Source organism: Equus asinus, chromosome 8, assembly GCF_041296235.1.
Source record: "Equus asinus isolate D_3611 breed Donkey chromosome 8, EquAss-T2T_v2, whole genome shotgun sequence".
NCBI lineage: Eukaryota > Metazoa > Chordata > Mammalia > Perissodactyla > Equidae > Equus > Equus asinus.
Genome location: NC_091797.1, coordinates 14042908 through 14068236, shown reverse-complemented (window position 1 = coordinate 14068236; position 25329 = coordinate 14042908). Strand labels below are relative to the sequence as shown.

At 46.2% G+C, this 25329-nt stretch overlaps 2 protein-coding genes across 9 annotated transcripts; both read left to right on the top strand.

The window, feature by feature from the left end:
- Positions 1–247: 247 nt before the first annotated feature.
- Positions 248–3635, top strand: LOC106827049 (heterogeneous nuclear ribonucleoprotein A/B-like). 3 transcript variants are annotated; one of them, XM_070514764.1, is made up of 5 exons: positions 248–660; positions 1301–1469; positions 2407–2565; positions 2771–2899; positions 3498–3635. In XM_070514764.1, the coding sequence occupies exons 1-5, from the start codon at positions 353–355 to the stop codon at positions 3531–3533; spliced, it is 801 nt and encodes a 266-aa protein (XP_070370865.1). In that variant the 5' UTR covers positions 248–352; the 3' UTR covers positions 3534–3635. The 3 variants fall into 3 exon arrangements, with proteins under 3 accessions (XP_070370865.1, XP_070370866.1, XP_014690178.3); XM_070514765.1 differs by having other exon boundaries at positions 3000–3626; XM_014834692.3 differs by having other exon boundaries at positions 254–660; positions 3452–3626.
- A 4742-nt stretch (positions 3636–8377) lies between these two features.
- Positions 8378–23800, top strand: TMEM14A (transmembrane protein 14A). Of its 6 annotated transcripts, none has more exons than XM_014834664.3 (5): positions 8378–8617; positions 13673–13758; positions 16987–17088; positions 19765–19852; positions 21349–23800. In XM_014834664.3, exons 2-5 carry the CDS (start codon positions 13689–13691, stop codon positions 21386–21388), a joined length of 300 nt encoding a protein of 99 aa, XP_014690150.1. In that variant the 5' UTR covers positions 8378–8617; positions 13673–13688; the 3' UTR covers positions 21389–23800. The 6 variants fall into 6 exon arrangements, with proteins under 6 accessions (XP_014690150.1, XP_014690148.1, XP_070370864.1 ...); XM_014834662.3 differs by having other exon boundaries at positions 8481–8687; XM_070514763.1 differs by having other exon boundaries at positions 8487–8617; positions 21094–23800.
- Positions 23801–25329: the final 1529 nt, after the last annotated feature.

The following is a 25329-nucleotide window of genomic DNA, read 5'->3' as shown; positions in this document are numbered from 1 at the left end:
CTGTGGTCTATCTCTGTCTTCCTTTGCATCCAGGTGTCGCTCTCAAGGAACTTGGCCTTTCTGGGGCAGAGCCTGCGGTCGGTGACTCCAACCCCAGCTGGAGGGGAGGATGGAAAGAGGGAAGGGAGGAGGATGGAGCCGTTGGCCAGGCCCGGACCTTGAACCTGATCGCCCCAGGTCGAAGCGCCCCTCCGCGGGCTGGGACTGGCAGTCGTCCCCTGGACCTCGGGGACCCTCTACAGCGCCCCGGCTCCGCTGCGTTCTAAGAGGACAAATTCCCCTGGATTGAGAGCGCGCGCCGTGGAGACCAATCGGATCCCGGCGTACGGCTGAGTTCAGGAGGGTTCAGCCAATGAGCATGCGCCTTGGGCGAGGTGAGGCCGCCCCCAACTTGGGCCTTATAAATTCTGCCCGCTGCGCCAGCAGAGCCGGGATGGGCCGGGCTCAGCAGAGGGCGCGCGGGTCCGCAGCGTGTCTGCCCGGGGTGTCCCAGGCAGCTGAGGGCGAGCAGCCCCTGGAGACGACGGGCGCCGCTGAGAGCCGGCACGAGGCCGCCTCCGAAGGCGAGTCGCCGGCGGAGACCGCGGGGCCCTCGACCAGGAGCCAGACCGGCGACGAGGCTGACCTGGTGAACCGCAGTGGGAACGAGGAGGACGCGGGGTCCGGGCTGGGCAGATGGTGGGAGTGGGTGGGTGGACTTTGGCGCCGTCCCGGAGCCGCCTGGAGAGAGAGCGGGTGGCCGAGGGCATCGTGGGCGCATGGTACCGGGGCCATCGGTCGAGGTCTAGGCCCAGCCAAGGCCTCCATCCTCCCCCCCTTTCCTCCTTCCATCCTCCCCTCCAGCTGGGGATGGAGTCACTGTCTGACCTCAGGCTCTGCCCCAGAAAGGTCAAGTTCCTTGAGAGCGACATTGGGGCAGAGGAAGACAGGGATAGACCATAGCGCTTTGATAAGAGGGTTTTTTAATTTTAATTTTTTAAGCAAACTAACTTCCAGTTGTGAGGAGTGTCCAGGGTCTGCTGGGTGAGGTTGCCCTTCCCTTCCCCCTCCAAGCCTGGGGTTCTGTGGTCTTAAGTTTTGCTAGGGTCAGCGTGGAGTTGAGGTCTCAGTAAGGAGGAGGTGTAGATCATTCATGGCTTTCAAAGGTAGAGTTTTACAGACCTGGGTGGGTGTAGGCCTTTGCTGTGGATGGTGGCTTTGGCATCCTTTCAGTGAAAGCTTTGGGAGATCCAGCGCTTCCTTAACTCATGGCTTCCTTGTAAAACTTCTTGTTGCCACGTGTCTCACCCTACCATTTCAGAAGATGGTTCGTTGGTGGCCTGAGCTGGGATATCAGCAAAAAGGACCCCAAAGACTATTTTACCAAACTTAGAGAGGTCGTTGACCGTACCATAAAAATGGATCCCAACATTGGAAGATCAAGAGGTTTGGGGTTTATCCTCTTTAAAGATGTGGCCAGTGTGGAGAAGGTAAGCTGTGGACTTCCTCAAGGGCCCTTGTGTACGGGATGTGATTTCTGAGAGAACAGCATGATCTTGATCAGTTTGTGTGAGCTGCATGTGGCCAAGTGCACTGTGGGAAGCAGAGTTTAGGTACTTGTTACTCTACAGATTTCAGTGGGCAGTCGAAAGTATAGGGGTTGGAGTGGTCCAGGAAGATGAGAGTGGACATTTATTGCTTGTTTATGTGTCTGTTTTGGGCACTGAGCTAAACACTTCACATGTGAGGATTAGAAAAGCATCCCAGGATGCCGTGAGGTAGGCGTTATTTGTGTCACTTTACAGAGGAGGAAACTAAGGCTCAGAGAAGACTGAGTAACTAGGAGAGGTCACACAGTGAGTAGAGGGTAGAAGAGTGGGGATTCCAAGCCCTGCAGCCCAGCTTCAGCCTGTGCTGTTAGTCCCTGCTGCTTTATTCCTGGAGGAAGCAAGTCTCAGGTTGGGACTGCCAGGACAGGAAGAAGGGCACACAGCATGGACAGAGGCTCCAAGGTAGTGAGGACCGATTTACGTGTGTTTAGGTAAACCAGCCAGATTTCAAGTTTAGAGAAAGTCAGGAAGTCAGGCCTCGGTAGAGTGTGGTGTGTTTGGAGGTGATGAAATATTTTGTGTGCCTGTTGAGGGGGATGGCGTGGGACGGGTCTTGTGGCTCAAAGAGAATGGACTAGCCCTGGGTAATGCTGCCAGGAAATGCCAGTGAGAATTAGAACCAGAGTCTGCCTGATTCCTTTCTCAGAAGGAATTGTCCCATTTCCCACATCCCGGGAAACCCCACAGGCCTAGTTTTAGTGCTATAAGTCCCTCAGCCTGGGAAATCCCTTCGTTCTGGTGTTAGCACTGAAAGTCCCCAGGCCCCATGGTCCTGAGCAAATGGATGGTTGGTCAACCTACTCTTCTGTTGGAACAGGTCCTAGACCAGAAGGAGCGCAAGGTAGGTGGCCATAGCATGAACCACAAAAAGGCCGTAACCATGAAGAAGGATCCTATGAAGAAAATCTTTGTGGGGGGTCTGAACCCTGAAGCCACTGAAGAGAAGACAAGGGAGTACTTTGGCAAGTTTGGGGAGGTGAGTGTCTCCCCAGGGTGTGGTTTATGCTCCCCAGCAGCGACCTGTGGCTGCTTTTTTCCTTCCTTCCTTGGCTGGCTGGAGCTCTCCTCAGCGGGGCTTCTTCCTCCTCGCCTCTGGCTTTCGGGTGCCTTCTCTTCTATGAGTTCCCTTTAGATCCTGAGTCAGAGGAGGCCCTAGCCCTGAGCTTTGCCTGGGTTTCCAGATTGAGGCCATCGAGTTTTCACTGGATCCAGAGTCTAACAAAAGACAAGGTTCTGTTTTCATCACCTTTAAAGAAGAGGAACCTGTGAGAAGCGTTCTGGAGAAGTTCCACACCATCAGTGATAGCAAGGTAAGGGTCTCTGGATCCACGGGCCTGCCTTCCCCTCTCTGGAGAGCTAGCCTTTGGGTTAGTGGGCACCTAGGAGGGTAACCCATTCTCCCAATTTTAGCCCTGAAAGCATCGTGTCCTGGCAAACCCTTTCCTGGAATGTGAAAGGTCCTGGTTCTTGGCGATGAGTGTGGAAGTTTGGAGGAAAAGTACAAAACCCCTGCACTGGCCCAAACAGAGGGGCCGAAAGCAACACTGTCTTTAGTGTCAAATGGATATGGCAGAGATTATCCATCTTCTGTAGCTGCTGTCACCCACTTTCCCCTGACCACTGATGTTGGCAACCACAGTTTGTGGTTCACAGTACCGGTTTCTCTGCCCATGGTTGCGTCACCCAGAGACATGTGACTTAGACTGTTGTAATTATGAATATCAACAGTCTGTCTTTGACTTTGCCTGTGGGTTAACTGTTGCACTTTGTATTATATTGAGCTAGTGCTAGTTTTATTTTTTTTTATTTATTTTTATTTTTTATTTTTAAAGATTTTATTTTTTTCCTTTTTCTCCCCAAAGCCCCCCCGGTACATAGTTGTATATTCTTCGTTGTGGGTTCTTCTAGTTGTGGCATGTGGGATGCTGCCTCAGCGTGGTTTGACGAGCAGTGCCATGTCCGCGCCCAGGATTCGAACCAACGAAACACTGGGCCGCCTGCAGCGGAGTGCGCGAACCTAACCACTTGGCCACGGGGCCAGCCCCGCTGGTTTAATTTTTTAACATTGTGAATATTGTGACCATGTTTTCGAAGAGGTCAGATAATGAAAATGAGAATGATTATAATACCAACGCAAGCAAGATCCCATCACCGAAAAAGAAGGCTAAACGACTGTGTTATTTTAATGACAGATGGAAGGACACATACAACTGGATTAGGGAGGTAAATAACCCAAACCGAGCCCTCTGCACGATATGCAGAAAAGAATTTGGGATTGGGCACGGCGGAGAAGGGGATGTGAAAGCACATATGGAGACTGAATCTCACAAGTCCAGGATGAGACAGTCAGGGGCCTCTAAACCGATCAAAAGCGGTTTCATTTCCCGAAAATACACCAATGTCCAGGCAAAAGTAGCAGCCGCTGAATTAACGTGGGCATACCACACGAACAGACACGCGCTATCTTACCGCTCCCTTGACTGCTCTATGAAACTGAGCAAGGTGACATTTTCTGATTCAGAGGTCGCAACTAAAATCTCCTGTGGGCGAACGAAAGGAGAAATTTTGATAACCGATGTGCTGGCCCCTTACAGTTTCGAGCTGGTTTTGTCATTTCTCACCAACGGTCATGTTTTCTACAGTCTGTCGACCACAGGCCATGCGCCGAATCACGGCCACAAAAAAATTTTCCCTCTAGCTCTCAGGTACTTTGACTTGAAAAATGGAGTTTCAGATCGTCTCCTTGATTTCTATGAAGATTGTAATGAAACTCCTGAAATACTAAAACAAAAGATTGTTGATATTTTGTCCAAATACAAACTAGATTTAGCTCACCTCTCTGCATATTCTTCAGACTGTGCCAATGTAAATTTCAGCAAATTCCATTCCGTCTACAAACTTCTTAACGAAGAAAATGGAAAGATCGTACCTCTTCAGTGTCCTGCACGTCTTGTGTACAACACTGCCAAAAAGGGCTGTGATTTGCTTAAATGTGACATTGAGACTTTCATAATGAAAGTTTTGGGTCACTTTTCAGTTTCCTCAAAATGTGCAGAACCACTCAATGAGATTTTTGACTTTATAGAAGTGGGAGGAGATGACGTCTTTAGACATGTGCCTACAAGATGGACGTCCTTGCTGCCAGCCATAGAAAAGATGCTAAAATGTTGGCCGGCCATAAAATCGTATTTTCAAAGCGTGGGACCAGAAGAATGTCCTTTGATTTGGAAATATATTGAGGATGAGAGTGGAGAGAAGGATTGCAGTGAAACAGAAATTTATATGCTGTTTCTCTGAAACTGTCTGATGATCTTTGAAGAGGCCGCCAAGAGCCTAGAAAAGGATGAACTCACTGCGCCTGAGCTGTTTGATATTATGTATAGGTTGAGACAAAAACTCATACAGCGGAAAAATGATTCATTTTTTGGGAATAAGACTGCTTCAGAACTAAAAAAAATGTCACCGGAAAAGGGCGGCCAAGTGAAAGAGGACTTCCTTAATTTCTTTTCTAAAACTGTAACTTATTTGGAAGCCAACTTCAATTTCACCAGTGCCAATTACCTCTGGGCTTTAAAACCATTTTCCCTGCGAAGGAGATGTTTAATTTATGATGACATCCGGTGTGCTTCAGAGTGTTTAAAAATGACGGATATTTTAGACATGGATAGCCTCTATGATGAATTTATAGATGCAAAAGACCTGATTGACAAACAGCTGGTCTATCCCAACAAGCCCGTGGATTCAAAGTGGGTGGACATTTTTGCAGAAATGGAAACTAATTCCTACAAATTTAAAAAATTGCTGTTACTAGTCAGTAAAATCCTAAGTATTCCATGCTCCAACGCCTTTGTCGAGAGGATAGTGAGCTTCACGTCATCACACTGGACTGACACTAGGAATCAGTGTAACGTAGGCTTGAGGAGAGCAGAACTACAAGTCAGAGTGAATTTCCCGTTCGACTGTGTTCAGTTTTACCATTACATAAAGGAAAAGAAGGAGGTCCTAAAAGCTGCAAGCAGCTCAGAAAAGTACTATTGGAAAAGGACGCAGAAAGAATAAAAATATTCTACCGTATCACGGGACAGAAAGAACTGTGTCATTTTTTATTAAATATAGGAAATATCTGTTAGTCCTATTATATTCGTATTCCCCTTTAGAGTCTTACATTATGTATCTTATTTTGATTGCTATATTTGTATTCAAAATATCCAAGCATGTTAGCACAGCAGTATGTGTCTAATTTAGAAATAAACTATACATATATGGGGATGCTTGTTCAAAATTTTTTTCACTGATGAGCAGAGGCCTACATGATAAGTAGCCTTGTGGGATCTGAAAGAAGAGAAGAATCAAGGACCTGAAGCAGGCTTTTTTTGTTTGTTTAAAAATCAGTAAGACTCAGGGGCCAGACTGGTGGCATAGTGGTTGAGTTCACATGCTCTGCTTCAGTGGCCCAGGCTTTGTGTGTTCAGATCCCAGGTACAGACCTACACACTGCTCATCAAGCCATGCTGTGGTGGCATCCCACATGCAAAATAGAGGCAGATTGGCACAGATATTAGCTCAGCGACCATCCTCCTCAAGCAAAAGGAGGAAGGTTGGTAACAGATGTCAGCTCAGGGCCAATCTTCCTCACCAAAAAAAAAAAAAAAAATTTCATTAAGTCTCCTGTGACTTTGGTTTTTTATGAATCAATCTCCCAAAGCCAGGGTGCCCCTGGAGGAACTGATATAAACCAAGTGTCTGAACATCTGAAAATGAGGCCCAGGCCCAGCATCACAGATCACTCACTGAGGTGTGAACATCCCAAGAGGTCCTGCCCGAGCAGGCGTCTGTCAGTCATCCGGCTCTCAGCCTTTCTCTCCCTTTCTCCAGTTCCACCTGTACACAATACATGGAAACTTACATCACTACAGATTGGGAGCTCTACAAATCCAGAAGGGCCTGAGAATGGAAATCAGGAGGTTGGAGAATTTGGATGGGAAAAAGAAATTGTCACTAGCCTCTAACTAAACTTTAGCATTTCCTTCCATTAGGAAAACAGGAAAGAAACCACAGCAGTGTTAGTACCCAGGACTCTGTCCTCACTAGGAATCACAGATGCTCGCGGGTTATAGACACCTCAAACTATTGTTCATGCACACCACAACTTGGGAATTATGGTAATTACTGAACCCACTCCTAGATCTTGTAATTTAATAAAGAAGCACATCTATTATATCACAGATTTAAATGTGTAATAATTTGATAACTGTATTTCAATAAAATTGGCTTTCTTGGCAATCCTGTGTATTTTATCTTGTACATTTCTCCAGACTGCCAATGGGGTTGATAGCACATTGGCAGTTAAGAGTCTCTGCTGTGGATCATGAGTAGAAAGCTTTACAAATAGATGGATGAATAGGTGGAATTCAGGTGACTAGACTTTGCTGCACCCTTGCCTCCTGCTCTAACCTTACCATTAGCTGGAGTAGGTGGCAGCTGGTAGCATATGAGTTGAGAGGACAGTGGCCCCTTTGCCTCAGAACCTTCCTGTGCCCACATGTCCAAGAGTATGCAATTCCCATAATACACAGAGAGTCATTCTTTTAGGTTTAGGTGAAAATGTAGTAGGGATATCATGAGCCTGTTTCCAGCTTCTTAGACCTCAGGCGTGGAAGGGATGTCAGAGAGCATCTATTTTGAGCATCATCCTATTAATCCAGGCATTGAGGTCCAGGGGAGGTTATTCACCGGGGTCACATGGGTTAAAGAGACTGTGGCATTCCCAGAGGGTTTTTAGCTTTATTTTGAATAAGGAAGTTGTTCTGGGAATCTGGAGAGAGAGAGAGAGAGAGAGAGAGAGAGAGAAGTCTGGGGTAAGGATGGGCATGAAGGGGATGGAAAGGAGACCTGGGGGAAGTCGGAGCCAGACTTGATACCACTTCCTCCACTCCACATTCCAGTGCCTGCCATCAACTCCCTGTGAATCTTCAGGAATCTTATTAATTCCCCAGGACCAACATAGACTTCTCACAAGTTAGTTACCCCACTTCTCAGAAGCACTTTTAAGCACAAGGAATAGGTTCAGGAAAGAAATGTCACAAGACGTAATGTATATTCTTCGGGTTTATTTTCGGAAATTCTGCTCCTTTCCCCAGGCCCACAGCACACCTAGAGCTGCGTCATGACTCCTAGATGACAGCCTTCTTCATATCTCCGAAGGGCTATTACAGAGGGAAGTGGCTTAGAAGGCAAAACTGGAGTGAGATGAGTTGCTGCCGGGAGGCATAATTCCAAGTCACTTTCAGGTTCATTCCTGGGAACGGATTATGCCGGGACTAGACGGATTGAAAGTGCCCTCCCATTCCGGCACTCTGTACCTTTCCCTACAGATTCTGAAGCCCTGCAAATCGTGGCTTTGGAGTCTAACACCAGGATCCCGGTCTCCCCCGACATCTAGATGAGCCCGCAGATCGTGCACTATATCGCGGTGGCTCGGGCTTTGAAAGCAGACAAACGGGCTCTACGCTTTGCAGCCCACGTAAGACCTGAGACTTTGGACAAGGAAATCACTTCGCCTCTCTGAACCTTAGCTCCCTCCGCTGAAAATGCGGAGTTTCCTGGAGAGTTTGTAAAAGGCCTGCGTTGGCTGTAGACACAAATGTCCCTGGAATGATTACTGAACGTCTTCACGGTTAAAACTCTTTCGTCTTCTGGGATCCCCGCTACGCCGAGATCCCCTTCCTGCGAAGACGTGTCAGTCCCGTTCCCTCCGGCAGGAGGCAGTGGACCTCAACCCCAGCTCAGGGCCAGGGCCGAAAGGGGGCAGGCACAGCCTTTTGGCAGCAGCCGGGCGCTCCAGGCGGTGTAGCCGACCGGCCGCCTCTGCTCTGCCGGGCGGGCGGGGCCGAGCGCGGGAGGGAGAGAGGTGGCGCATGCGCGCAGCGGGAAAGGCGCCGCCCCGAGCCCCGGGCCCCGCCAAGCGCTGGAAGGGAGCGCGCAGGGTCCGAAGGCTCCGGCGGCGAGCACCGGCTTCCGGACTCCAGGTACGAAGTTTGCCAGCAGCTGGCTGCCGACTGTTCTCTTTTCAGCCTCACGGAGGGCTCGGGGCTGCAGGTGAGCTGTACGCTTCGCAGTCGAGACCTTCCTGTCCTGAATTTTCTTGCAAAAGCGCAGAAATAAACAGACACCGATGCAGAGGACCTTGGGAGGAATTTGCAGGAGATGGGGTCTGCTCTCCCAGGCATCGCTTCTCGCCTCCTCCTGGGAGTGCCCCGAATTTCTTCCTTCTCGCGGTCCTGACTCTCCCACCTTCCCGGAGCTAGGGAGAGGCGGAGGAACGGGTGGGGCTCTGGGACCATTGCAGACATGCTTGGCAGGGTTTTAACCTTCCCAGCACCACCCACACTTCGCTCGAAAGTGTGTCTGTCCAGCCCCAAGGAGTTCAAAGGTGGGTAATTGTTGATACTCAACATGTGAAAACGCGTTTTATATCGTAGCTTACGGTAAGTCTCTTCGTGGATTCCCCAAATTTAGAGGCAAGGCGGCGCCCTGTCACCTGGGTTTGTACGCGGTGCAGTAAATCATCTTGCCGCGTTGCACCCAAGACGCTTTCTGGCTTTTCTAAGGGCGGAGCATCTCGTTTGCGATGGGAGCATGTGATGCGTCCCACATTGCACCCACCCCCGTCCCTTTCATGTTAAGGCAGCCTCTGGCTTTCGTGTGTCCTTTTGGACAGGTCAAATGGTCCTGCCATGGCAAAGGAGCAAGAGGAGTGGGTGCATTTTGTCTGAATTTTCTCTGTGAGTACAGACGCTTCTTGCAAGGTTGCGAATAGATTTATTCTGCCTCTTTAGAACAACACTCAGTTCACTAAACAGATTAACTACCGTCTGTTTCCTGGCATTAGAGCTAAACCCGGGGTAGGTGAGTTAAAGAATGTCTTCCGGGGCCGGTCTGGGGGCCCAGGGGTTAAGTTCGCCCGTTCTGCTTCTTGGCGGCCAGGGTTCGGCAGTTCGGATCCCGGGTGTGGCCATGCCACTGCTTGGCACGCCATGATGTGGTAGGTGTCCCATGTATAAAATAGAGAAAGATGGTCACGGATGTTAGCTCAGGACCAGTCTTCCTCAGCAAAAAGAGGAGGACTGGCAGTAGTTAGCTCAGGGCCAGTCTTCCTCCAAAAAACAAAAGAATGTCTTCAGGGGGCTGGCCCTGTGGCCAAGTTGTTCAGTTCGGGAGCTGAGCTTCAGCAGCCCAGGGTTTCACCGGGTCGTATGCTGGGCGCCGACCTAGCACGGCTCATCAAGCCATGCCGAGGCGTCCCGCATACCACAACTAGAAGGACCCACAACTAAAAATATGCAGCTATGTACCAGGAGCTTTGGGGAGAAGAAGGAAAAATAGAATCTTAAGAAAAACCCGAAAGAATGTCTTCAGGCAGAAGTTGTTCCGCAGGTTCCCTCACTCATTCACTCATTGAGCAAGTATTTACTAAGCACCTGCCATGTGTGTGACTGTGAGCTTGGTGCTGTGAGGAGGACAAAGAGGAATAGATTCTGAGCTTTGCCCTCAAGGAGCTTGACTGGCTGAGAGGAGAGATAAGCCCAACATACACAACTCTATACCAGGCAGAAGGGGATGGGGCTGCAAGAGAGGGCCAGAGGAAGCGCTGGGGGGCCCAGAGGAGGGGGAAGAACCCGCTTTCGCACCAGGTGGTTGGCTTAGGAGAAAACTAGGTCCCCAAATTACTACCTGATGTTGAGTGATGTCTATATTAAGCTTCAGATCTGTATACGAGGGTGTTTTCCTGACTGCCTGTCGGGCATCTCAGACTGAATATATTTCAGACAGGTCTCATCATTCCTGGTGACCTTCCTCCTGCCCTCACTACACGCATACTGCTATTTCAGGGAACAGTGTCACGGCTCCCCTGCCCTCCCCCTCTTAGTGGTCCAAGCCAGAGACCTAGGCATGAGCTGTCTCTGACTCTCCTCCGCCTCACTGCCCTCATCCAGGCGTGTTGATCCCGCCTCCTGAAGCTCTCAGTGCCGTTTCTACAGGCCAGGCTGCCGTCATCTCTCCCTTGGTTTACAGCTGCAGCCTCCCAGCTTATCTCCCTGACTGGCTTCACCGCAGCCAGGAAGCTCTTGCTGGAATTTACATCTGCCAGTGCCGTCCCCTTCATTCACCGCTCACTGCCCTTGGGACAGAAGAGTCTCCCTTTACAGGGCTGACGTGGGTGGGCCGGCCCTGTCTTTCTCACCAGCCCCGTATCTTTTCACAACCCTCTTGTACTTCTTTCCATTTTGACAACATGCCTTGCTTCCTCATGGCCCTAGGCCTTTGCACATGTTCTCCCTTCTGCCTAGAACACACGCTGCCTTGCTACATGCTTCACTGGGGTTACTCCTCCTCTCCCTAAGGTCCCAGCTGCAACCCTGCTTCCTCCGGGAGGCATTCCGTAGACTCCCAAGCCTCATTAGGTGCTCCTTATTATTATGGCACCCATGCCTCTCCTGTTAGGATGCACTCACATGCCTGCCTCCTCCGCTGTGCTGTACTGTAAGTCCTGGAAGATGAGGCCCATGTAGGAGGGCTTTTCATTGTTTCCTACTGCCTTGCACAAAGAACATGGTCAGTAAATGTGGGCACGCCTCAGAGATTGTGGGTTGGGTTCCAGACCACCATAATAAAGCGAATATGGCAATAAAGTGAGGCACATGAATTTTTTGGTTTCTCAGTGCATACAGAAGTTATGTTTACACTGTACTATAGTCTGTTTCGTGTGCAATGGCATTATGTCTAAAAATACAGTGTGCATACCTTAATTAAAAAATATTTTATTGCTAAAAAATGCTAACCATCATCTGAGCCTTCAGTGAGTTGTGGTCTTTTTGCTGGTGGAGGGTTTGTGAAAAACAGTGTTTGTGAAGCAGTAAAGCGAAGCGCAATAAAACGAGGTGTGCCTGTGGTTGTTAATGGACTTGAGTGTCAATATACGTTGCAATATCATGGTTTGATTCGTTGCATGCCTGAATTGTAAATTCTCCCTACCTCAGTGGTTTCCTCAGTTTGCTGGTGTAGTAATGGCCTTACCCACATTAAGCTTAAAAATGGGGGTAAGTGTGAAAGAGAAGAATAACTCTTGTTAGAGTAGCTAATTGTTGAGTATTCCGTATGTTCCAGGCTCTGTTCTCAGTGCTTTACGGGATTAACTCGTTTAATTATCACAACAACTCTGTGAGGTAGGTATTTCAATGGTCCTACTTTACAGGTGGAGAGCTTGAGTTAGAGATAATCAGGAGTGCCTTCTGCTACACAGCTAGTAGTTTGTGGCGTCAGGTTTGGAGCCAAGCATACCTTGTGGAACATGTTTAACTCTTTGAGAAAGACATTAAGTAGGGCTGAGCATGAGATGCTCATAGGGCTAAAGGTGGTCAGTCACCAGATGGAAGACAGTGCAGTGTGGTCACGACTTTAACCCAAGAAGCCAAGCAGATGTGATTAATCCAGAATTTAAAACTCTGAAGAACATAAGTTTCACCTGCATATTCACTTTTTCCAGCCAGCCAACTCAGTTATCAGAGGTATTACTGTTAGTGGTTAGGAATGAGACTTTTCTGAGGCTGAAATCTTGGTTCTGCTGTGTAACCTCAGAGATGTTGCTTGCCTTCTCTGTGCCTCAGTCTCCTCATCTGGAAAATGGGGATAAGAATGATAGTACTTACCTTGTAGGGTTGTGGTCACGATTAAAGAAGTTGGTACATGTACGGCCTCAGAATGGTGCCTAGCACGTGGTAATTACTCTGAAACATCCTTGCTGTTAGTATTTGTTTATCCATCACTCAGTCAACAGCGGTTTTTGAACACAGGTCCTCCCTCCGTGTTCGGTCCCACTGTACCGCTGCTTGGGGACAGGTGAGCTCTCTTGTTCTAATTCTCCTTCCCGCAGATGCTGAGGGTTTTTCGGTGTGGCCTTGTTTTCACTGTCATCGTCTCCTCCTGTGCCTCAGGTTCTCTCCCCTCAGACCCTTCCTCACAGTATGTTCTCACTTCCTCTCCGAGATAAGCTCAGAACCCTTTTCCGTTGTTCTGGAAAGCACCACCAGGAGTCTTGGAATTTAAAGAGCTGCAGGGAACTTTCGAGTTCATCTCCTGTTTCCCTCACTTTGGGGGGATGCTGGCATAGGGATGGGGTGTGACCAAGGACCAAGAGCCGGCCAGTGACCAGTAGCCCCGTCTCCAGTCTCCAGCCTGTCGCTGGTACGATTTCTCCTACATCTTAGAGAATGGTGGGCAGGGTTTCAGCAGAACTTCTCACCACTGGATGTGTGTCATCTGCTGCTCTGATGCCCCATAGGATGTCATTGTCCTTCAGTTCACCTCATGCCAGGACTTTGTTATATCCCTTAGTGATTTGCTGTCGATTAAGCGTTGGTGTCTCTGCCACCACAGAAGAGCCTCTCATAACAAAGCTGGTGACAAAGCAAATGTTTAAAGTGAAACTTTGGTTCGATCAGCAAACAAACGTCCGTGTCACCCCTTTTCTGGTCTTCACTGTGAGGAGGATAGGGCGAGGCATATCTGTCCAAATACCAAGGATTCGAGAATGGTTTCTGAAGTCAAGGGATTTAGAGGAGGAAGAGCAGTTTGCTCCAGACCAGTTGGGTGGTGCAGGCTAGAGTGGTTCAGGAGGCTGGGGGGTCATTAAGAAGGGCTGAAGTCGGGGAGAAGCGTCAGAGGGATGGTTGGGGTTTGTTGTGGAGAGGGAGGGCGTTCCAGGAACGGAAGTGAAAAGTGAAGATTGTGGTGTTACAGAGAGCAGGAGACTGCCTTGGGGAAGTGGAAGGAAATAGACAGCTGAGGGCACAGCGGGGCTTGAAGGCCAGGAGGATCAACCCGAGGTGCCCCTGGCTGTGCTTGAGGGAGGAGGATGTGGGGCGTAGGTGAGTGCCGGAACAGATGAAGATCTGGCTTCCCTTTTTTGGTAGACTAGAGAAACTAATTTCTGTAATTCTGTGGAATGCATATCATTTTTATATACATTTGCTCCCTCAAACTCTTTTTATTTTCTAACATTTGTCCCTTCCCCCTGGTTTTAGCGTTGCAGCCTTGCCAATGGACCTTGTGGGTTTTGGTTATGCAGCCCTTGTGACATTTGGAAGCATTTTGGGATATAAGCGGAGAGGTAAGCCTGAATCAGGTTTTTCATCAAAAGGACTAGGTGGGGTTGGTGGTGGTGCTGGGATCAGCTGAGGGTCTGTAAGTAGGACACGAAGCTAAAGATGTCCTGGAGGTGGCTGAGGACCAGCATGTCGTAGAGGGGATTTGGGGAAGGGAGGGGGTGGTGTGGGGCTGGGCATGACAGAGCATTCCAACCTGGGGTTCTGGGCCTCTCTCCTCTACCCAATTCTAGTTTGACCTGTCATTGTCGATTCCATCATTAATTGATTTAACCTCCCTAGGGCTACTTGCTTATTATCAAATGAGGATTTTTTTTGTTTATGTACTCATAGTGTCAAAAAACTGAATTATGTTGATATTGTGTGTTGCAAAGGAAAATTCATTAAAATCTTAGATATTATATCTGAAGTAAGTTGTCTCTTCATCACTGTCAAAAAGAGGGAAAAAAACCCCAGTTGATAAATAAAGGGTTTTCATGGAGAAAAATGAAAGGTCAGGTTTTATATTTTACTTTGTTTGAAGGTAGAAGATTTATAGTCCTGCTGTCTCATATTTCCATTTCTTATATTTTTATGAAATTTTAAAATTGAATATTTTTGAAATGTATATTTCAAGGAGTGTTATATTTTGTGACATTGGTGGACTTGAGTTTGAGTGAAGAAGCCAGGTCTACACAGCTTTCAGAGTTACTCCCTTCTTTAGAGATTGCTAAGAAGTCCACGGCCAGAAGCTCAGTTCTCTCCCGGGGCTGCGGGGCTGGCAGGTGAGACTAGGTTATCTTCTAAGATTCCTGTGAGCCTGTCATTCACCCTGGATTTTGGTTGGTGGTTCTTATTTTCTCTCTCAGTATGTGTGGCATCACGGATACGTATTTGATGGGGAAAAAACGATGGCGCCAAAGTAAGACCTGTAAACAACTACTCAAAAGTTGATGGTTCATAATCTACTTTAAAGGGAACTCAGTTTAAAGTCCTCTTAGGATTGTTGTTCACAAACCTTTTCATTGTCAAAGACATGTCTGAATAACCTCTGTCATAGAACAGAAAAGAGCCTCTGGACATTTTTGCTTGCCTCTTAGAGGGGTGGGAAGAAGGAAGAGCGTGCGCACATGTATGCATGCGTCTGTGTGTGCGTGTTGGAGTGGCTGGGATGGACCGGGGTGGGGAGAGGAGAGGGTTGCTTTGCTATTCCAAGCCACATCTCTTCAGGAACAAATGAAATCACGGGAACTGTAAGGTGTCCGATATCAGGGCCCTGATGCCCGGCTGCACAATATGGTTCCTTGGCCTCCTGCAAAAGCCCCCCACTAAGGGATCCTGGGAGCCCCTGGGGGTCCACATGTGTTCACAGAGGAGCCCACTCTTGTCGTGTAGTGTGGGTTAAGAGCACAGGCCACAGAATCAAGCATTCTTACATTCTGCTCTTGACACTACCACTTACCAGCTCAGATACTCACGTGAGTTGTTTTAACTTCTAGGCTTCAGGTCCTCAATGTAAATTAATCTGTTAGGATTAAATAAGATATTGTGTGTAACACATTTCACATGGTGCCTGGCGCAGAGTAAAGGTTTAATATGCTTGTTGTTTCTGCTGCTACTGCGCTGCCAGTGGGAGGTTGGGGGTGGGGGTGGGGCCACTCCTGGGCAGCTTCCTGCTCTGCGGGGCCCCCGCCTGCACCTTTCAGCTCCTTTGAGAACTCCGATTCCAAGACCTCCCCACCCAGACCCGCATCCGAGGAAATGGGTTGGGGAGAGCTTGGAGCTCCTTTTTGGTGGCCCCACCGTGGGCCATGAACTTCTTCCACAGGACCTTTGCCCCCTTCCCCAGCAGTGGCTTTCGTGTCGGGTGGAGCCCACAGCCCCTGCTCCTTCCTCACGCAGGATGAGTTCTCCCCAGCACCTTCCCACTTTTCATCCGCGTGGCCGCTGGGAGCCTGCCCTGTCCCTGCTGTTGGCTGTCTGGTCTCACCAAGACTCAAGTGCAGATGCTGCCACGCCCCGCCCCCCCCCCCCCCCCCCGACTTAAGGCAGGAGGACAGCAGTGCAGAAATCCTGAGGGTGTCCAGAAAAGAGGCAGAGAGTCTCTAGGTGAGAAAGCACCTTGACGGCGACCTAGTCATGCTTTCCAGAAAACGCTTAATCTCCTCAACTGTGACCTTCTCTGACTTCTGCTTGGACATGATCCCTGACGGGGCGCCCAGGCGTGCATCTCCTCAGGGTTTATCTAGTGCTGCCTACAGACCCGGCACTGTTTCAGGCCCTGGGAAAACAGCAGTGAGCAAAAAGACATGGCGCTCACAAGCAAGTGGGGGAGACTGACATTAAATACATGAACAGGCTTATAAACATATGATGAGTAATGGTGGCCTCGCTCAGCCCGGGCGGGTCAGAGAAGGCATCTCTAAGGAACTTACCCTTAGAGAGATGCCCGAAGGGGAGCTGCAGTTGACCAGGTGAACAGTGAGGGGAAGAGCAGTCTAGGCAAGGAACAGCATGTCTGGAAGCCAGGAGGAATAAAGAGTCTGGCGTGTTCAGGGAACTGAAAGAAGCTCCAGGGCTCCAACAACGGAGCAAACCTGAGTTCTTTCCTGTGTGCAGTGGGAAGCACTGAGGGTCTTTAATGAGAGGAGCGCCCTGTCTAGGTGTGTGTTTTTAAAAGATCATATTGTGGTTTGGAGAATAGATTTGAGGGGGGTGGGAGGGAACAATGGTGACTCAGTACTTGTTGCTGTTCATCCCTGAGTCATAACATCTTGAGGCTGGAAGGTTTGTGAATTATTCAGGACAGAACCATCACTTGGTTTGCACAAGATTTCTCCCTCTACCTCTATGAGCTAAAGATACGTTTGCGTATTAATTTCATCATCACAACCTCAGAGTAAAAAGATGGAGGCAAGGAGACTAGAGAAAAAAAAATGAAGGGCGTAAAGAAGTCAACCAATCACCCAAGATGATGCAATCAATGTGAAAACCCCTCCTACAAGGCAGGCTTTCTTATTCCCTCTATCATATCTAACAGCACTGCTGTGTGCTTAGGGTTCCTCTGCCCTGCATTTCAGGTTCAGCATGAGATGGGCATTTAGAAATTATCCGTGAATAGGCCAACTTAATTTGGCTTTGTGCAGTTACAATGCCCAAGCAGAAATGCATTTGGAGGTGTGTGTATCATACTGGAAGCCAATTCCTTTCATTTGAGGATTCCCTTTCTGAACCCCCCCTTTTTTTTTTTCCAGGTGGCGTTCCATCTTTGATTGCTGGTCTTTTTGTTGGATTTTTGGCTGCCTATGGCGCTTACCGTGTCTCCAGTGACAAACGAGATGTAAAACTGTCACTGTGTAAGTGAGGCATTTTTCCCAGTTATGGAGAATCGACCCTTGGGGGTGGCTTTTTTGATCCCCTCTGCTAGGTGTAGTAGAAGCTACGTAGTGAGACACAGGCACATGGCCCTACGCGTGTGTCAAGACTGATCACAATTCTTGTTCCTTTCTAGACAGACCTGATCAAAAAAATGGTATTGCTGGTTAGGGAGCTATGGGCTCACTCTGCTCGCTGCCATCTGAGCCAATTAGTCACAACGAGTTCAGAGATTGAGAAAGGAAGTTTTTACTCCATTAGCCGGTGTGATCGGAAGATGGGAGACTAATGTCTCAAAAAACCCATCTTAAAGAATTACAGAACCTTGAGTCAGTTATATCGGGAAAATGGGCAGTATGGAGGGGGTTAGAGGTGTCGGCCTTCATGTGTGGCGGACTCCAGGGTCCCTCGTCGTTCCGCTGTCGGTGATGATGAACATCCTACAGGTGTTCTTGCTTCCTGGAGGCCTTCTTATTCATTGGGAAAATTTAAGATTGTTAAGGACAAAGCTATCAGAGTACCTCAGCAGGGGGATGTGCACAGGATCAGGGCCAGAAAGTCGTGAAAGCGTGTAGTAATTTATGATGATTACATGCTAGAAGGATTTTAACTAGGAAAGGATCATTTAGTGTAGCACATTGGCCTCACTTATGCTCACATACGCTACCAGACCTTCCAACTTAGAATATTTCTATAAGACTTGATTATTAGAAAAATAGGGGGCTGGCCCAGTGGTGCAGTGGTTAAGTGCACATGTTCTGCTTTGGTGGCCCGGGGTTCGCCAGTTCGGATCCCGGGTGCGGACCTACGTATCACTTGGCACGCCATGCTGTGGTAGGCATCCCACATATAAAGTAGAGGAAGATGGGCATGGATGTTAGCTCAGGGCCAGTCTTCTCAGCAAAAAGAGGAGGATTGGCAGCAGATGTTAGCTCAGGGCTCATCTTCCTCAAAACAAAAAATAAATAAGTAAAACAAAATTAGAAGAAGCAAGGAATTATGCCCAGATTCTTGGCTAACTCTCTTAAGTGTGTATTAGTGTCATTTTTTCTGTTGCTATGGAAGTACCTGAAGAGAGACAGCTTTGCATTGTTTTACTAATTCACACACAGCTTTTAGACCTTGCTTTGCTTTAAGACTTAATCTGGAAAAGCAAGGTTGACCCTTTTTTTAGCTTCTTCCTTTGTTCAGCTTAGTAGGGGAATCTCCACAGAGAAAATGGAACCCTGTGTGTGTTTAAAGCCCCCAAGACACTTGGCTTTCTTTTGTGTAGCTTGAAAGAGAAATACAGTGAAGATCTGGAAAACTACACCAAGGAATTCTCTCTGTTTAAATTGATTAATTTTTCCAGGTGCCCTGGTGGGGTTTGGAAGAAAATACCAATGAAGACAAGTTGTATCAGTTCTGTATTTGGGGGAGAGAGAAATTTAGTGGCCTTTCTTCTTTCCTGATTTTAAATAGGAGTGAGGGATGGTTTTAATAATAAAATTGTGTCAGAAGACAAAAATCTATCAGCAAGATATAAATATGTTGGGCTTTTTATTCATATGCACATAAATAGTTCACATATGTTCATTCAGTCATTTTGCTTTTATATTAGCAAAGTATTTTTCCTTGAAAGCTGTTCTTCTGTTTTAAAGATTTTATTTTTTCCTTTTTCTCCCCAAAGCCTCCCAGTACATAGTTGTATATTCTTCGTTGTGGGTCCTTCTAGTTGTGGCATGTGGGACGCTGCCTCAGCGTGGTTTGATGAGCAGTGCCATGTCCGCGCCCAGGATTCGAACCAATGAAACACTGGGCCGCCTGCAGCGGAGCGCGCGAACTTAACCACTCGGCCATGGGGCCAGCCCCGAAAGCTGTTCTTAAATTGTGACTTCAATGCCCTGATCTGTTACATAAAACTACCTCTCTCTTCATATTGGTTCAGCTCCTAAAAAGCTGGTATGATGCTTCTGATTATAATATTATTAGTTAGACTATTGTTATTTAGTCTCCAGGCATTGAATTTTCCAAAATGGAATGCTACAAAATAAATAACGTTCTTCCTAGTATGATTTTATTAAACAGGTCTTACTTTAAAAAAAGATAGCAGGTCTGGCCCTGGTGGCCCAGTGGTTAAGTTCAGTGCACTCTGCTTCGGTGGCCTGGGTTCAGTTCCTGGGTGTGGATCTACACTGCTCACTGGCAGCAATGCCGTGGTGGCGACTTGCTTACTAAAACATAGAGGAAGATTGACACAGATGTTAGCTCAGGGCAGATCTTCCTCAGCACACAAAAAAACCAAAAGATGCTGATGATTTCCTCACATTCAGTTAACTAAACACTAATTGAGTATCTCCTGTGGGCCCTGGTACACTGCCTGACGTTCCTGAGGAAAGCTGAATAAGGCACAGTCCTAGTCTTCAAGGAGTATGCTATAAATAGAAATTTGAGTTAGAAAAAGACTTTTTCTCTTGACGGCATTTCAGGAATGGATTTTAACATGCTTGTTTACTCAGGAATCTTTTGATGAGTTAGTTTATAAAGTGTCTTGATAGAGTACTTTTTCTTTTCAAGAAAATAGCAACTCAGTGCTTCCACACAGTCGTAGTTACATTAGAAAGTGCACGCTGAGGGCAGGTGTGAAACTCTGGCTCACGCGTTGGCTTGGTGTCCAGTTACAGCTTTCTTCCTGGCCACCATCATGGGTGTGAGGTTTAAAAGATCCAAGAAAATAATGCCGGCTGGGCTGGTTGCAGGTTTAAGGTAAGAAAAACTATTTTGATCTATATTTTCCTCTGTCGTCATATTGAAGTGCTGAATTTTTGGCAAAAGTCAGCTTTAGTTTGAAAGGTCGAAGTAGTTTTTACTACAATAAGCATGAGTGGAGACACCCTGAGATACCGTGCGTTTGTTCAGTCTGCGGTGATGTGCCCGTGCGCATGCTGGCACATACCCTTACGGTGGCCGTAGCGTCTGATCAGGTCTCCACACGTGCCTTCTTCAGGGTAAAGAGCTAAATTCGGCCTCATTGTCCTCAAGACTCACCCATCTGAGACAGTCAGGTATTTGCTTAAATCTGATGCTCAGTCTCTCGCAGAGAGACTAGGCCAGAGGGACAGACTGCTGTAGTTATCTTGAGTTTTTAAGGGAGAAAAACTTAATATTTTTTTGAAAGGTAAATGAGGAGCCTCAAGTTTCCGTTAATTTAATCACAGTATTTCTATCCATGAGATTAAGCATGTTACCAGGTAAAAATGCCTAGGTAGCATGTTTAATTCCTCCTGGAAGCTGTGTTTATACATTGAAAGCCATAAGCATGTTTGTTTCCTTTGATAGACATTTCTACTTTTTGGAAATTGTTCCAAGGAAATAATGAGGTATATACAAAGGCTGGTGTTTATTGCAGCTTATTTCTAATGGAAGAGACATGATAAAGTGAACAATTAGAAACAACCTGAAAGTTCATCAGTAAGGAAGTTTCACTCATGTTCAATGAATGGAGTATTGAGCAGGCGTTACATATCATTTTTTCAGAAAGTATTTAGTGGCGTTGGGAATCTTAATGATGTAGGAGATTAAAAACAGGATGAAAACAACCAAATATAGTGTGATCTCAAGTTTTAAAAATCTGTATGGAAAAGCAAGATAGAATGAAATACTTTGAACTATTAGTAGTGTTTATCTATGAGTGGTAGTGTAATGAGTAATTTTCTTCTTTCTCCTTTTCTATATAATTTTCTAGTACGGCTATGTATTATGTTTATGATTTAAGGGAAAAAAATGTGATTACAAAAGTCTGCTTTCCAGTTGTGGGCCTGTTCTAAAAATGAGATGTGGTGGTTAAAGGCATCAGAAGTCAGGTTTTTGGGTCAAGAAGACGCCAATCAATGGAAAGTGGCTGAGGTTGTAATAATGACCCCCAAATTGCCCCTTGATTATTTTTTCAAGTTGCTTGACTTTACTGGCTTTTGAGTTTCGAGTTTCCTTCCAAACTTTTCTCTTAGGAACCTCCATCCTGGATTTTCAGAACAGTGAGTTCCGATTTTCCTCATTCATTCAGTGAACAGTTTTAAGTGGCTAATTTGGTTCTGTCTGGGAAGTTCGAATACAGCCAGAATGAGGTCACCCCTGCCCCAAGGAGCAGAAGTCGGAGGGAACTGGAGCTCCAGTTTGGTAACAGAACAGGTTAGGGGAGCCCCGACCCGTTCTGTCTACGCTGCGTCGATGTGATTGCCCGCCTCTCTTTTATTTTCATCCAGCCTCCTGATGATTCTGAGACTTGTCTTTCTGCTGCTCTGAGAATCGGAGGAACCGAACACTCACTTCCCGTCATTCTGCACCGTCCGGCAGAGCATACGCTATGTATTTAAAAGATAAATTTGATATGGAATGTTTAGTGTCTTGTTTTATGTTAGAAACAAAAGACACACTGTCACCTCTAATATGAACACCAGTTTGATGTGTTTTTTTTTAAACAAAAACTTTGTTTTCCAGTTGTTGGGTCCTGTTTTCATTAAAGATGTCTAATGAATTGTGATACGCTTTCATTTGCATCTCTAGTTTTATATGTGTGGTGTTTTTTAATAATTCCAAATGCACATCTGAAGAAAGTTTACATTAAACCGCAGCTTATCGGATAATGGAATGCACTCAGTGGACTGCCCAGAACGCTGATGTATCAATTTGTCATTTGTGTTATATTAGAAATTATTAGAAATTGTATTTTTTCTGTTTTAATTGTATTGCTGCCATTGTTATTTTTTCCTTTGAAAAATCCATTCTCAGCACAGTGTGTACTAACAATGTATTTAGTATTCAGATAAAAGGCACTCTGTTTTGAGCCTATTCCTTTCATTTTAGTGTCTTCTCTGTATACACAAATCATCCTTGATATTTAAAAGTTCGATTATTAATGAAAGAGGTTGGGAAGGAGGGTTATTTAAGCCAGAACTCTTCCTCAGGAACAAGTATTCTCTTTTTCTCTCTTTCTGTGAAACAGTAATAAGTCTGAAACAAAAATGATTTTGTGTCAGATTGCCACTTCCTTTTTGGGCACCGTTCTGACTTTTAGTGCCCAGCGCACTTTGAGGGCCCAGCCTGACCATCAGGAGACTGGAGCCCAGCCCGACTCTTGCTGACCGGATGATCTTCGGAGGTCATTTCCTCTCTCTGGGTCCCAGTCTCTCTTCCTTAAGGCAGTATTTGGACTAAATGATCGACAAGACCCCTTAGAGCTCTAAAGATCTGCATTTTTGGTCCTGTTGGCTCTGTGCAGTGGTTCAGATTGCAAATCCTTTCTTTAAATGAAACGGTGGGTGGAGCTCCCAGCTGACAACAGCCGAGTGGATAGGTTGTGTTCAGTCACCTTGCCCAATTCACTTTCAAGGAGGTGGTTAAACTTCTGGTGATAAGTAATTCAATTCAGGAAAGAAAGAAAGAAAAACACTACTAATTTTACCAAATAGGAAACCCAAACAAAATCCTGTGATATACTTTGAACATATCCAACCCTCCCCCCCCAAAAAAAGAAAATCCCTCTAATCCTAATGGTGCCAAAGAGCTTGTTACACAAGCAGGTTGTCACTGGGGCGTTCCACACACTTGCTGAGTGTCAAAGGTGATGGAGAAAGACCATCAGATTCTGACAGCCGACAGCTTATACTCAACTGTGATTAGGATCCTGAAGTAGAAACTAAATGAGAACTTGATCCTAGAAATATATACTGTATGTGTAAAATACTCTAGTGAGTGAAAGGGTAAGAAACTAGTCTGAAGCTGTGCTGTGTCCTGGACTTTTCCCAAAAGGTGGTGGGAGCGGGTAGTGGTGATGTGTGTGTGCTTTTTTGGTTGGTTTTTAAACAAATCCGTCATATCCATTTGCTTACTTATGACTTTTCTCTTTTGCAATAGGTAGGATGCAGAAGAATTCTTTTTTGGGTCATTCTGATTAATTGGTGTTTTCCTGTCTTACGAAAAACAAAAGGTTTTTGTCTGATTTATGACAAGTATTAGGTAGTTTATTTCCTTATGCTTTTTATCACTTTATTAAAATGGCCTTATGATTTCCTTCTGGGTACTGCTACAAATGCGAAGGGGAACAGTTTACTGAGTTCCTTAGACCTCATTTGTTAATACTCCGCTACTATAGTGCCCATGTTTTTAAGAAACATGCCACGTTCAGATTTGAAAATACTCTTCACGGTTTCAATGGAGTCTTGATCTAGGGGAGGCTTCCTCTGGCTTCCAGGCTGGAGAAATTTGTTAATTGTGGGAATGTGGCTGATTCTGGCTTTGAATTCCTAAAATGCAAAAGTATACTAAGTATACTATTCATGAGAAGAGAATATAGCAAAATAAACAAAGTAAAATATAAACAAGGCACATTTTTGCATAAGAGAAAAAGTGTTTGTATTTCTCATTGCTGGTAGAGGCAGGAGATAAAATGGAATTTTTATATATTTTGTGGCATTGCAACGTGATGCTCCCCTTGTAGAAAGCAAGTTAGCAGTATTTCTCAAGAACCACAAAATGTTCATATGCTGTAACCAAGTGATCCTATTGTTAAAATTGTATCCTAATGATGTAATGTTGAATGTGGAAAAATCCATACCCATGAAGATGCTGTTGTAACATTATTTACAAAAGCAAATATTCCAGAGTATCCTGATGTATAACTAATAAAGAGAAGTCCTCATTTTTATTATATCTTAAGCATTTGTTCATGTTGTTATGTACTCTTTGAAATTGTAACTAAGTGGCTGCATAAAATTCTGTATGCTGGATATAGCCTCATTAGTTAGGTATTGAAAAATTAGGTCGTTTGCAATTTTCATTATTTAAAATAAGATTATTCTGAGCACAATAAATGGAGTATTATATAACTGTGAAAATTTTCAAAAATATGTATAAAACAGACTTCATTGTATAAAAATGAGGCAGACTAACAATACCAAAACATGCTTATAATGTATTGTGAAGTGGAAAATCGAGGCTGCAGAATTATCATAACTCAGATTACAACTATTTTAAATAAGTATATTGTTAAAAGGCTGTAAAGAAATCTACCAACATAGCAAAGTATTTTAGAATCCAGGCCGTGGAGGCAAAGGTTTGAGTGCCAGCCCTGTCACCTGCTAACAGTGCAACCTAGGGAAAGTTACTTAACCCCTCTGTGTCTCCTTTCCTATCTACTCTGAGGATGGAATGAAATAAATGAAGTCATGTGCATTCAGTGCTTGGGACAATGCTTGGCATGTAGTAAGAGCAGAGTCAACGGTTATGGTTATTAAATAATGGCTATGTTAGGATTATATTAAGTGTTTTCCCCTCACCTTATCTAGAGGTAAGCGGCCACTTTTGAGTTTCTACTACATTCCAGGCAAAGTCTTTGAGATGTAACTCCTGCAAGAAGCCTGCCTTAAATCCCCATGCTGGCCTGGGTGACTCTCATCTACTTTCCCGGATCATTTTACTTTTTAATTTGCCACATTATGTAGAGGTTATCTCTGTGCTTGTCTCCCCCACTAGGTGTGGTCCTTGAGGGCATCTGTATCTCTAGCACAGGTTTTGGCATAAAGAAGTCAGCAGGTTCTTAAGTGATAATGAATGACTGAAAGAATAAATGAATGATACACATTCATTCTCCCTGTGGTTCCTGGGAGCCGTTTGGGTAGCATGACCTGTAGCGGAGGGAAGCCCGAGAGGGTGCTGGGTTTGCACTCTTCAGTCATTAGGATGACTTCAAGGAGCCGCATATCAGCCCAGCTCAGCCAACTGCCCACGAGAAAATCTTGCCCATGGTCTCTCAGTGCGTGCGTGATAGTTGAGAAGGAGAGGATAGAGGATTCGGGGGCATACCTAGCATAGAATTTAAAGTCAGCGTGATTTGGCAGAATGTCTTCTAGAAGTTGAGAAACTGGTTCCTGATCTATTCTGTGCCACTGGCTGTGTGAGCTGAATAAACTCCATCTCTCTGAGGGCTTCAGTTTATTCACCTAAAAGAGGTGGATAGCTTAAATCCTCCTCACGTATTCTCAGCCCTGGAGACAGCTCAATCTCGTGGCCTTCGTGTTCATTCCATCTCCCTGTACCTACTCTACGAATCTTCACGAACGGTTTCCCCACCGTAGCCTGGCCTGGTGGCTCTTCCAGGTCCGTGGTGATATTCTCTCCTGGCACCATCTCAGGGCAGGTTCCTTAGCTGTGCTGCTCTTTGCAGGGAGAATGTCATTCTCACGGGA

What these genes read in the sequence shown, in the direction of transcription:
- LOC106827049 (XM_014834692.3), top strand. Translation starts at nt 353, where the DNA reads ATGAGCATGCGCCTTGGGCGAGGTGAGGCCGCCCCCAACTTGGGCCTT. An exon ending in GGGAACGAGGAGGACGCGGG is followed by an intron (nt 661 to 1,300) that starts GTCCGGGCTGGG and finishes CTACCATTTCAG; the next exon opens with AAGATGGTTCGTTGGTGGCC. An exon ending in ACTTTGGCAAGTTTGGGGAG is followed by an intron (nt 2,566 to 2,770) that starts GTGAGTGTCTCC and finishes CTGGGTTTCCAG; the next exon opens with ATTGAGGCCATCGAGTTTTC.
- TMEM14A (XM_014834661.3), top strand. Translation starts at nt 9,315, where the DNA reads ATGGTCCTGCCATGGCAAAGGAGCAAGAGGAGTGGGTGCATTTTGTCT. An exon ending in ATTTTGTCTGAATTTTCTCT is followed by an intron (nt 9,374 to 13,672) that starts GTGAGTACAGAC and finishes CCCTGGTTTTAG; the next exon opens with CGTTGCAGCCTTGCCAATGG. An exon ending in GGGCTGGTTGCAGGTTTAAG is followed by an intron (nt 19,853 to 21,348) that starts GTAAGAAAAACT and finishes ATTTTCATCCAG; the next exon opens with CCTCCTGATGATTCTGAGAC.